The sequence below is a fragment of the Notothenia coriiceps genome, unplaced genomic scaffold, assembly GCF_000735185.1.
Source record: "Notothenia coriiceps isolate Sejong01 unplaced genomic scaffold, NC01 NC01_scaffold00024825, whole genome shotgun sequence".
NCBI classification, from domain to species: domain Eukaryota; kingdom Metazoa; phylum Chordata; class Actinopteri; order Perciformes; family Nototheniidae; genus Notothenia; species Notothenia coriiceps.
Window position 1 is genome coordinate 113,389 of NW_011357526.1, and position 13,488 is coordinate 126,876.

At 41.2% G+C, this 13,488-nt stretch overlaps 1 protein-coding gene across 1 annotated transcript in view; it reads right to left on the reverse strand.

Annotated features, from left to right (window-relative positions):
• Positions 1–1,083: 1,083 nt before the first annotated feature.
• tbx15 (T-box transcription factor 15) overlaps positions 1,084–13,488 on the reverse strand; it is a 39,286-nt gene continuing 26,881 nt past the window's right edge. Inside the window, exons 5-8 of the mRNA XM_010783186.1 lie at positions 10,285–10,452; positions 9,679–9,743; positions 5,643–5,740; positions 1,084–2,883 (exon numbers count right to left, since the gene is read on the reverse strand). Coding sequence (XP_010781488.1) covers positions 2,057–2,883; positions 5,643–5,740; positions 9,679–9,743; positions 10,285–10,452 — 1,158 coding nt within the window. The 3' untranslated portion in view covers positions 1,084–2,056. The remainder of the gene's footprint in view (positions 2,884–5,642; positions 5,741–9,678; positions 9,744–10,284; positions 10,453–13,488) is intronic.

Consider the following 13,488-nt stretch of genomic DNA (forward strand, 5'->3'; position numbering starts at 1 on the left):
TTTTACAAATACATCTCCTAATTTAACAGGCTCTGAGGTAAATCTGCGGGGAAAGTGAGGGGGGGGTGTATATCAGGCAAATAACGTGAATAATTATTGGAAATAATGTCCAGATATATGGAGTGGAGCCAAATTGTGAAATCATGCGCTTCTCTCCGGTGCATCACCCCGCTCATTATTTTAAGTCATGCTTGGAAAAACAGGTGTTTCCAATCCTGGGTCGCTGTCTCCACGGTCGTGCACCCCCTTCATTTTCTGATGATAGTTCAGATATGATATTTCATGGCTGGAGCTGTACGCATGATAGGAAGTGATTGGAGAGAGCCGTTCAGAAGACATGGAGTGTAATGGGCGCTGATTGGCCCCTGGATAGTTCCCTAGAGTCTGAGCCTGTGTAACCACAAAGCTGGAGTAGGAATGATCCTAAATACTGTTTTTCCTCTATTTTCCTCTTCAAATGATTATTTCAAGGTGATTTTCTCTGTCTCTGAAAACAGGTGCCATATTTATGTGAGTACTACAGCAGTGCATCTGAGTGCATTTGGCACCAGAGCTTTATTCTTCATTCTTATAATAAACAGAACCAGCAGGGATAAAATGTGTCTTTTTTGTGTCTTTTTCCTCCAGTTTGGTTTATGATGGATGCATTGCATCAGCGTTTGAAGCTGGAGCCTGTGATGTGGTGCAGGGCAGATGTGTGTGTGTGTGTTTTATACTGTAAGCTCTTATGTGATTAATAATCATGTCATTCATTGTTATGTAGCCTCGAGGCTCTGACTTACAGTTCAAATCTTAAACCGTTATAAAAAATAATTTAACAGTCATCCAATAATTAATCCGTAAATTCCTGTTTAACAAATACCACGTTAAGGTATCATTTGTTATTATATAGTACTTAGAGTAAACGTTGTCATTTTTTGTGCTAATGTACGTTCAATTATTTTTTATGAGCGAGTCTTGTTCCTGAGTTTTCAGAGAACACAGTGTGTTCTTCATTTCTGCAGTTATAGGCTACAATATTAAGTTAACTTTGAAAAACCTGCTGCTAACGAGGACAAAATAAATCAAAACCATGTTCATGAATTAAAACGTTTATTGAGCTTTTTACGTGCTTGGCACCTGTATTTACATTTTTTTTTTAAATGCCTCAAAAAAAAGAATTACTTTGCCATTTCCCTTTTTTTCACACATTTTAAAACAGATTGGCCAGTAAAATTGTTATATTGCTCAGCACTTAAATACATATCTCTACAACACACCAAAACATACTTTAATTTCTCCGTCTGCTATTGCTTCTTTAATAACTTTTTCACACAACAACTTTTAAGCTTATGTTATTGATTGCATTCGCCATCTTATATATATGCTAAAAAACATAATCCACTCAAAAATAGTGAAGCCATTCCAGTCTATGAGGGTAAGGGGTTGATGAAGTCCACATGTTTCCACACATACTTCATCCTGTGTGGAGCAGTGAGTCCTGCAGAGATCTTGTCCAGTTGTCCCTTTCATTTCAGCCAAACTTCAGACCATGGTGGCAAACCGCTGACCTCCAGACGATTTGGCACAAGTGCTGCGTGAAAGAGAAAACTCCTGGATCACAGTGAAGATTCTTTGGTTGCAAAAATGTCTTGACTGCAAGGCCTTCGAGTCCCAAGAGTGTCCCTTGAAAAGAGCGTTGCTACTATTGCACTGTAACAGCTTCACAACTGATAATCCCTTCTGAACTGGAGCATGTGGGCTCCTTTATCACAATCTGAGTTTGGTTGTTTCTCTCTTGTCGGTAAGATTAAGAGAGTCAGGTTGCTGTCTCTATATTCACTTCATAATACAAAGATAATTAAATAATAGTTTTGACTCCCTCTATAATGCTTTGTATGTTGTGGAGTGTCTTTAAAAACAAATGATGTCCTTTTCTGAAAGGCTTGTTTCGTACCTCAGTACATAAGCGCTTCATGTAAAAACACCGGTCCAACATCAACACCACACCGGGTTTATAGCTTTCCAGCTGAAAGACTTTAGAAACATGGAGGACTGTGAGGTTCAATCCAAGTTTCTACACCATGTGCATGGACATCTGAGAGGAGGAGCCATACTGACGTCCATCGCAGGAGCTGCCGCCCTGCTGGCCGCCGCTGTTGTTGCCGATCATGTGCATAGTGTCCATGTTCCCGTTGGACAGGTACTGGCGCTCTGCGAAGGCCCCGGCTGAAGACGAGGAGCAGAGCAAACCTCCCTGAGGCTTCTCGGGGCTGGCAGCCAGGCGAGGGGAGGTGGGGAAGTTGTATCCGTACAGGTTGTAAGGGTTGTGCAGGGAGAAAGCGTTGTAGGAGCCCTGCTGCACGTGGTGGTGGCCCCCGCTGAACATGTGGGGGGAAGGGGAGGATCCTGATGAGGAGGAAGGGACGGATCCTGAGCCTCCTCCGGCCTGCATCACGTACTGGAGCTGCGAGGCCGGGAAGGAGCCCAACTGACCGCCATAGGCATCCATCTTTCCTCCAGAGCCGCCACCACCACCGCCGCTCAGGGAGGCGTGAGGGCCGCCCTGCATGCCAGCAGCGATCAGGGAGGAAGTCCTCTGCGGCAGAAAGGATTCAGAAGGCTGCCCCGAGGCCACAGCGCCCCCTGCAGCCTGGAGGCGTCCGTAGGAGCTGTCGGCCAGGCCGCCGTAGCCCTGCAGGGCGGCCATGTTGCTGCGAGCGCAGGCCGGGTACTCGGACAGGCCCAGGTTGCAGAGCTGACTCTCCCTGCAGCCCACATTGAAGGTGTTGGGGGCCAGGTGGAAGGTGGGAGGGGAACAGGAGGGAGACAGGAGGTGAGCCGCACCAGAGGGGGAGGGGGTTCCTGTGCTGGAGGTGGTGGGAGAGGTGCCTGTACTTCCACCTGGAAAACACAGATACGGTGAGAGTGAACACAGGGGCATATAACAGAAGAGCACTTGAGCACATACAAACTACATCTACAGGTTTTCATAAAGATTATAACTGGAGAGTCCAAAAGGCACTTCTATTGTTCAGGGTTTGTTTCATCTTCGGATTGAACATTTAATAAAATGTATTATTAACATTTTTCATTGTGAGAGGGTTACTTACTGTATACACTTTAAATACTAAAATCTAGTTGGAAGGATTTTAAGGTTGTACATCAAATTACTCCAAGTTATTTGAAAATCAACCATAAAAAACTGGAGCATGTGAACATTTTATCGTACAACAGCTTTATTTATTCTACATAAAATAAGAAGCTATAAAAGTTAGGCAATAGCTCAAACTTTTTTTTTTTTTTTTGATATGATGGAAAAGTGACATGAATCCCCTCCGGCCTCTGACCTCCCTGTGGAGGAGATCAAGAAACAAACAGGATTTCCCTGTGGAGAGGAATTAGAGTTAGCCTCTCAGAGCCAGAGCTCCACATCCTCTGTGCCCTATGGCAGAGCTGGAGAAATGTATTTCACGTGTTGTGGTTAATGGTTGCAATGTCTATTTAAGACTGAATGTAATGTTTTCAGAGCACTTTCTAATTTTAAGATCGGATTTTGATCGTTTGAATATTTTTTATTGTCGTATTACCTCATCCAATATCTTAGAAAATGTTATTGCCTTCAAGACTGAATTAGTTTATAAATGTACTATTGTATTTCCACTAAATGAACCAAGGTAAGTTTTAACCAGATTCTTCATCATAGTATGTATCTGTAAGTTTGAGTGTGTGTCGTCAATGGGAGCATTTCCAAGTGGTGCCCATGCAATGGCTCAGATTAAGCTACATTACAAATGTGACCTTGTTGTTCCACTTGAACATTTTCAAACTCCTAACTTGTGCTTAATTGCAGGACCTTACTATTTGAAAGTTTGGATAAGAGATCATGAATCATGACATACAGAGTATTGCTGGTATGTGGAGAAAATATGGCTTCAGTTTGACCATGTCTGGTCAACAGAGCCGCCCCACATCCGCAGGTCCTTTCTTTAATAAAAAGTGGCGGACTCTTAAGAGTTTGGACATCTACTGTAGTGATTCAGCTGAAGGGGGCTGGCACAAATTGTATCCAGAAAGTCTAGCCCTTTCAGAGTGAAATGATAGCTGTGGGATATCAATCACATATTTCTCTATTAATGAGAATTTGGCCGGGGTTCATCTCGCTGTTGAAGAAATTCGGTTTGAACCCGGAATGAGGAGGAGGCATAACTAAATAATCCAGGACTCGCTTGGCTTGGGTTCTGATTTTGCACCATATGCCTTCGATAATATCGCTTCAGAAGATGAGGGAGGGGGCTTGTGGGAAGGGAGAGAAATAAAAGAAAAAGGGGGGAGATGTATGAGAAAAAAGAGAGGAGGGAAGAGAGGACTGTAGTTTGGTGATGTCATGTTTTCCTCTGGTTAAAAGGGCTCGAGGTGCTTCAATGCCGAGGGGGAATAGTTGATTACTCGAAGGGAAAAGAGTGTGTTGTGCCATAAGGGCAAAGACACACTTACACATACTGTGACACAGGGTTCACTGGCGGTGCAAGGACTTTGATTACATCCTAAACACTTCGGAGGAGTTTAATGATAACAAATACATGTCCCTCTGCTCAGACAAAATACGGAGCATCACGTCATATTGACCTCTCCGGAGGTGACTGAGATAGGGTCTGTGAGGAAACTTAAAAAGTGGCGTGGGCCTTGACACGAGCCATGACTAAGACCCTGTGCTGGCCCCTGCTGACGGTGACTCGTGTCGCGGAGTCGTCCAAGAGCCCCGGGGTTTGTTTAACGATTTTATTTTCAAAAGCCGTGCGTGATGTGAAAAGTTCAGCAGACGCCTGCAGACCTGCCAGAGCAGCAGCGTATGGCCAAGCTCAAATAAAGGACAACCATTGCTGATGTGGTGTGTGGTGATATATGCAGGGGAAAGAGTTCAGGTTGGGACAGTATGCTCCAATTACCGCTAATTACCGCTAGCCATTAAATATACAATGTTAAATAACTTTACCTTGTTATAAACTTAAAAACACTATGTTGCGTAATTAGGAACAAATGATACCATGTTTAAGTTAATTGCTATAATTGTTGTTGTTGTTGTAATGGATCACAAGAATAACCATCCATTGTTTTGTGCCAACAAATGAACACAGTCACATCTGTAAAGGGGGTATAAAGCTTTAATGGCAGCAGTGAGTATTATGGGATACCACAGTTGTGCTTAAAGTGGTCGCCAAGAATTCAGATCACATTAAAACGAAGAATAGCTTAGTTTCTCTTTAATCCACAACACTGGAATAGATTTAAATCAGTGGCTACTAAAATAATGGGTTTTTTTGTAAACTGTTTTAGTATTCTCCCATATGAGTTATTTAAAGGGTAACACGCTGATCTAATGGGGCCTCTAATGTGTCGTAAAAATGGTTTATTCACATCATATGTATGTACAACTCTAACAACAGTTTTTAGCAATGTGCCTAGCATATCTGGGATCAGTTATTCAAGTGGAGACATAGAGACCACGTTCTTGTTTTGGTAAGAAATCTGTCTTTTACTATTCTGCACAAAATCTCGTTAAAAAAAAAAACTTAATATAAAAGAAGTAGAAAGAAAAGCCTGAGGGGGAATTTGGAGTTTGTCGATTTGTCATCGTGTGAGCACATGTTTTAATCACACACCTTGCTGTTTCTGCATGTTGGTGAAGTCTTCAAACGTGAGGGTCCTCACAGGAGGTCTCCAGAAAGCGTAGGTCTCCATGATCGCCTCCAGGCCGGTCCTGGCAAAGAGACGAGCAGAGAGAGACATTTAAGGATATCAAAAGAAAAGGGAAATGGGACAGTTATGATATCTGCATGTGTGTGTGTTGACCAGATGACAGGAACAGAGAAAGAGTTTGATGGAGAGTGAGACAGAGAGGGAAGATTTCATTGTTGATGTTTTGGTAGACGGGAAATTATGAGTTGTTCTAAAATCTCGCCTGTCACCAAAGGAAAAGGCAGATCCTATTTGTAGTATTTGTTTTAATAATAATCATATTAATATATAGATTTGAATTTTGATGTTTCACCTCTTATTTAATGTCAAATGTTGCCTTCAACCAGGACCTGTATCATCACAAGATAAGTGTACATTTTTGACTGTGTGTGTGTGTGTGTGTGTGTGTGTGTGTGTGTGTGTGTGTGTGTGTGTGTGTGTGTGTGTGTGTGTGTGTGTGTGTGTGTGTGTGTGTGTGTGTGTGTGAGAGAGAGAGAGAGAGAGAGAGAGAGAGAGAGAGAGAGAGAGAGAGAGAGAGAGAGAGAGGGGTGGGGGAGAAACTGGAGTCCTGCTCTGAGGAAACTGGAGCCATTAAAAAGGAGCAGGTTTTAAGTGTGCACATAAATCTGGGTGACGTTTCATCTTGAATCTGTACACGGTTCTCCTTCCTGCCTGATTTACTTCCCTGCAGGCCGCTCGGCCCCGTCACTTCTCACCGTGTTATTTTAGGACCGTGGCAGCTCGTTAGTGTGCCATGCTAATCGCCATCACTGCACTCATACACACACACACACACACACACACACACACATACACACACACACACACACACACACACTGCGGGACCAAAACACAACAAATGAGCTGTATCCCTCCGCTGCAGACCATAAAGCCCGGTCACCAGACTGCACCATAATTTAGAGCGGGGGAGAGATCTATATTAAGAAGCTGTTAGCAGAGTCAGAAAAAGGAAAACAAGCTGGAGCTTAATCCAGGGATTATTGGTGCCGGTTTGCCCTTTACATTCATTCTGATTTCCCACTTAATGTGGAACTAGTCGGTAATGCTCCACAGGATGCAGACACTCTTAATCCAAAGAAGGGGCTGTGTTTTCATGCATGCTTTCTGGATGTCTGTTAATAAGCTCATTTCCTAAACTAGTATAAAGTGAGTTATGTTTAACAGACGTGTGGCAGAAAAGGTGTCACGGCTGTTTTAATGTTTGCAGCCAGCACTTTAACGTTTGCATTCTGGCTGAATTGACTGCAAAAAGGTCAGTAAAGACAGTTGTTTTATTTTAGGATGAACATTTGTATGAATTATCTTACATTTCCTCATAAATAATGATCGATAAATATAATAAATAAATGGTTATTAACCGGCATTTTCCTTAGGTAAATTGAACCTGTAAATGTAGTGCTTCATTTTTTATTGAATGAGGTAAATGCAGAGTCTTCACTACAGAATCTACAGAATACCGAGGTAAATTGAATATTTTCGTACACAAGATTTAAGATAATTGCACTAGTTAGATGTTTTAATTGCAACTATTTGTTTTCCATCAGAATTACTATCTGGTTCTCTGAGCTCACTTTTGTCGAGTGATATATTCTCTGCCTTTTCTTTGTGATTGACCTTTGGCCTTTTTCATACAATTCAGCTTCATTGTAACTAGGATCATTTAAACAAGCCAAACCAAGGCAACCAAACATTTCCAAACATGACAGATATGTTGGCGCACTCCAGGGAATAAAAAAATCTGATCTGATAACTGTGCGGCCAAAAAGTCTTTGGCTTTAAATACCTCAATGGATATGCTAATTCAGAGTGAATGTGATGCTGTCTGACAGGATGGAAAACGTTTTATATATCTTTTTAAGTTCTTCAAAAGGAATATAAATGTAGGAAATAGACTATTGGTTTTTACGCCTACAATTTCTGGAACAAAAGCTGATTTTAAAAGGATAACATTAGTCTGCTACGTTTTCTAATTAAACTAAGCTTTAGTCACAGCTTGGTCTTAGCTCCTGTGTGATCACATATATTCAATATTCACACACGTATTCTATCAGTTTATAATTGCTCAACATAACGACTGTTACTAATACCTTTCTCTTTGGGACCTGACATTAACAGTGTTGCAGCCAAACTGATACGTTTCTTACTGTACGTGATCTTATTAAACTCCTAAATCACCATCATTATCAGAAGCAGCAGCAGCAGCAGTGTAGGGGTCAGGGGTCGGAGCTGCAGCTCACTAACAATATTCAGGAATGATCAAAGATGAAGAAACGCAGAAAGGCCTTTTAAGGTGACACTGAGTTTTCACTGTAAAGTCTCTAAAGCTGGTATTAAACCCGAACAAAACAACATGGCTGACGTGAAGGCATCCCGAGCCGTACGTGAGTATAAATTAATTGTCTCTTCCTCCAGAAGAATATCTCATTCCCCCGTTATCTTTTCATCTGTAGCTTTTCTGCAATGAAATACTAATGCCAGTTCATAAATCAAACAGTCTATTGTTGGAAAAACGAAAAAAGATGTCTCAAATATCTGTGTGCCAATAATGCAGACCAGATGGAGGGCGCTGCTTTCATGTGCACCCCCCCCCTCTCCTTCCTCCGCAAATGTTATATATGATAATTCAGAGACGGAGGGAAAGGCAGACGAATTAAGAGAGGAAGGAAAGAAGGCAGAGAGTCCAATAGGAGCGCTCTCTCTGTGGGTGTGTTTGTGTGTTTGTGTGTGTGTTACTTCCAGGCTTTATGATGTTTGACAGGAAGTGGAGTGCTAAGATATCAAATATTTCCTGTTTGAGTCTGATGTTGATTTATGCAGAATGACTCACTGCTCAGACAGGGTGTTGATAACCATGTTAGCAGGGATTTTGTAATTCACAGGTCAAAATATGTCTACATCTGTGGGGCTAAATAAATATGACACTGCTTTGGATGCTAACATGTAAGTATTGTTTTGAATTTGAATGGGTGTGTTTCATTCTGCAGGAGCTCCTAAATATCTAAATATTCGATGTGGTTTTATGTAATTAAGCGTTGAGAAAAAAAGGCTCCCCCGATATCGCTGAGGGGCTGAAGCTACTGTATCGTAAAGGACATCTGCACAGTTAAATTGTCCAAAAATAAATTGTCACCTGTAACTTTTTGCAAATGAAAATACATTTTGCACAGATTTATTTCAAAATAGTTTAAATAATATTCCTGTTTTTTGTCCTTTTTCTTACATTTTCTCTTCTCTTAATGGGTTTTATGTATGCACCATACACAACAAAGCAAATTATTATTAAAACTAATTGGCAATAAATGTGTTTCTGATTCTGAGATATTAACTATTATGTGTGCTGATTGTATTCGTCTCTTATGCTGGTTAGAACTCGTGACAGTGTACTGTATGTAATGAAATCTGTCGGATGTTGTGCTAAAACAACAATTAACAGGTGAAATGTGAATCTTATCTGATTAATTAAGCCCCACATCCACGTTCTGCCTTTTCCTTGATGTACATTTCATGAGATGAATGAGACACGGTGGTGGCGAAGTCCATAGGGACTTGGCTTGGCAACTGTAAGGTCACCAGTTCAAGTCCTGGCAAGACCAAGTGCTACCGAGGTGTCCCTGAGCAAGGCACCGTTACCTACACTGCTCCCTGGCAGATAAACCATGTTGTTACATAGTACTGTGTAATGGCAATAAAAGTAACAGAACGAAAGAGAGTTAAGAGGAGAAGTGTCTCTGCCTGTGCTGCAGATCTGGAGACTTTCTTTCTTGGCATCAGACAAAGCAGCTGTTTTTATATGGAGCAACATGTGGTACTAAGTGCTATATTCAGACCATTAGTTCCACATTTAAAGGTCACACAGATCAAAACAAATAATAGTCCTTTTATGTAGCAAGATTAAAAACTATATAGAGGGTTTGGTATACAGATGCTGGGAAGACGTACCTGTTTCGGCCTGAGTCTCTGAATCCTTTGGCAAACGGGTTGCGGTCGATCTTTAGTCTGGTGATCTGCGAACAAGAAGAATGTGGAAAGGAGATGTTTGTGATTATTTGAGCTTAACATGGCTTTTCAAAAACACTCAAATGTGCCAACATTTCTGTGCTTTTCCACAATAGTATTTCTCTCCTAAACTAGGGAAGTTCCTTTAATGCCATGTAGTATTGACAATGAGTCTAATCATTCAAATGCTAAGATTTGGTAATAAAAGCAAACTGTATTGCATTTTGATCAATTTGAATTTGAAGTTCTTTGGAGACAAGGCCATGACCAAAGTAGTTAAACTGTGGATTGTATGTTAAAAATGTTGTTGTTTGTTGAGGGTCTTTTTATTTTGACTTTGGCTTATCAAAGTGATTCTAAATGTTAACATATGTACACAGAATGCTGTGGTGACGGATACAATTGCAAACATTCAACCATTTTTGCAGGACGAGTTGCATGAATAAAATGTGTTTGCAAAGAACACAGAATTTGTATTATTGTTTGAAATTGCAAGATGTACATTTGTGGGGTGGCTTCCTTTAATTGGATTAGATGTAAGTTGCTCACCTGTTGGTTCTGGTAGGCAGTGACGGTGGTGAACACGGTCTCGGGGAAGCTGAAGGTCTTCACTCCCTCCCCGCTCGGCACCGGCTTGTTCTGAGACAGCTCGCTGCTGAAGTCCTTCCTGATCACATGAACACGAGGCTGATACTTGTGCATGGAGTGCAGGATGATCTGAAACATGTGAAAGAGAAGAAGGTGAAACACAGCTGATGTTTTTGTGAGAATATTTGTTAAAGAAACTAAAATGACAAAGGACAACTTCCAGACTGAGAACATGTTGCTTGTCTGTTTTGCGTGTGACACACACAAATATCCGGAAAAATAAGTACATATTTGAATATTACTTCCAAGTAACAGTTGAGGTTTCGTTTGAAAAAGATGTCAAACTTCTGACAGTTGGATGACATTTCTACAGACCCCGGGAGAGAGAAATACAAAATATCAAAGCTAGGATGAAGTAATTTGTGGTTACGAGATGTTATCGACTTTTTGACATGTCAATTTGAAGTCCTTTAATAACTGCACTGTGACTTTATGAGAAAGGCGGGTCTGTTATGCCGGGTCTCTGTACAAACATATCTTGTCTGCACAAATGAAAACGTGTGGCCTTGATTTATTCTTATGTCTTCTCCAATGTTCCTTTGGCTTTAGTAAGGATTAGTCATGTTGTTGTGAAATAACAGATGGTTAGGAAGTCAGTTAAGTGGCCTTCATGAATAAAGTAGATACGTATCAGAGGTCTGTACTGCCTGCATGTGTGAAGTGTGTCTCTAAACCTTTCAAAAAGTCTTTGTTTCCCCTCTTTGCAAACACACAACACTACATGCAAGTTTCTTGTAACGTCAATTATCTCGACGGCTTCTCTTTGAGGGCCACGTGACATGAAGCGGAAACCGAGTTCACACTGCGATGACGATGCCGCGGGGCCGCGGATTATTTCACAGCAGAGCGAGGCGTCAGACGGACCCAGCCTCGCCTCGGGGCCTCGGTCTGCTCTTGATTAATCAGAGAGTGAGAAAATCTACCCAGAGCCAAACACACCCCGACCCTCCCCCCCCGACTCTGCTACAACAGAGGGGGCTGTAATCTGCAATCCTTGTTTTACACTTCGCCCAGAGACCACCTGTGGACCCAACTGTGTGCAGTTTTACAAGAAAAGGAAGAAATACTTTTACATTTAAAAGAATTGTACTCCTAAATGTAAAAGAACAATCGGAACTTCGAGAAATAAATCAGCCTAAATGATAAGGGGAGTGTGTGGGAGATGAACACACCGGGATGTTAGCCTTTGCAGACCCTTGACATGCACCAACACCTATACAACACACTCAGGAAAAGGGATAACCCCCAAAAAGCACAATAGGGGCTCTTTCTACTTAGACCTTGCTGTGATGAGACAGGACAAATGCAACACCTCACTCCCTGTTTTCCCATGAGTTTTGCAACAAAAGAACTTCAAGACAACAAGTGCTAAAGCAAAGAACAGAAAAGCTTTTATGAAGTGAATTCAGGTTGAATCGCAGTCATGTTTTGGTAATGGAGATTTCAAACACACACACACACAGCTGCCTTGCGGCCCAGAGGAGTCATGCTTGAGTCCCTGCTCGGCCTGAGGTGATGTTCAGTCAGAGCGGATCACACATCACTGAACAAACGCCGCAGAGGGCAGCCAGAGGACATCAGCTGACAGTTGTTCACGCTCAAATACAATTAGGATAAATAAGTGATGTTTTCCTTTTCATGCTCGTAATGACGTCCGTTTAACCCACTTTGAAAATCCTATGGACATTCAATGTAACACATGTGTCTCCATGAAGTCAAATCCAATCACATTTAGTTCATAAAGCCCTGACTACACAACAGTGTGGCCTTAACCGATTTTCAAGCACAGTTAAAAACACTGTAATGACCATGGAAATGCAGCGACCAAAGCAATAGTTATGTCTTTTGAAATGAAATCCTGTTTCAGCCAAGAACTCTCACTTTGGGTCACCAATAGAGACCCGAAATGAGAATAACACAATATACCGCTGTCATGTTCAAACAAGAATCTCTGAGGGGTCAGATTCACTGCATTGAAGAAAAACAGACAAATGTTGAAAGCAGACTTTGTAGAAAACCCATTCAGCTGAGTTTTAAACGATCTCCCACAAAAGCTTTGATTACAATGCAATGGATCATTAACAACAAAGCAACTCTGAAAGAAATGTTTTGGCCGGTCCAGAACGCTGCAGAATTTTATTGGATTTTCCCACAGAGCGGAGAAGACGGACGGGAAATGGACGAGAGGAGAGAGTGACAGCAGCGTGAGGCAGATCTGAACACACGAGAGAGAAGCCTGAGGCCAACGAGGCGTCACAAAGACTTTAAAGTGCTTAAAGTGCGAAGCCTTCTGTTTGCAAGTCACATGACAAAGCTGCTTGATTGTTTTCAGATTATGGATGAAAGAAAACACAAATGTTGCCTCAAGCAGCTGCTTTCCAACTTCTCTGAATTGCTGTAATAAACTCTCCTTGATACTCCATACCGGGAAATGTCCTGTACTTTAATTCAAGTGCGAAATAATTTAAATATGAAGTATTTAACTTGTTTTTTAATCAATAAGGCTGTTTACTCAATTAGCGGGAGACATAGAGTAGAAATTAGAGATTTACATTTAATGTTTTTAACTTTTGCAGTTTCTTTCACAACCCTGTCTCTACTAGAAATGGTGTAATCCTACTTGAACATACAGTTATCTACAAAAGGGAGTACAATTGTTGTTCAAATGACGTTAAGTTCTGAATCTCCTCTAGGGCAGGGGTGTCAAACTCAATTTCTTCACGGGCCACATCAGCATTATGGTTGCACTCAAAGGGCCGGTTGTAACTTTAAGACTATATATCAAATACATGTATAAATATTTAATATACTTCACATGTTAGACGCAGTTATCCAAAGCGACTTACATACCGGATAGGGTAATAACTTCATAATTAACTACAGTCTGAAAGCAGCAAGTCTAGGGCAAATCATTGCAAGTCCTCTTCACTGAGAATGATACAAAATTATTTAAAAAAAAAAAAAAAAACTCTAATTCTGAGGAAAAAGGCAATTTCTAAGAAAAAATGAATATTTGTGAAGAAAATAAGTCAAATTCTGAGAAAAAGTAAAATTCTGAGAAAAAAGTCAAATTTTAAGATGCATTGTGGGATATGTAGTTTATGG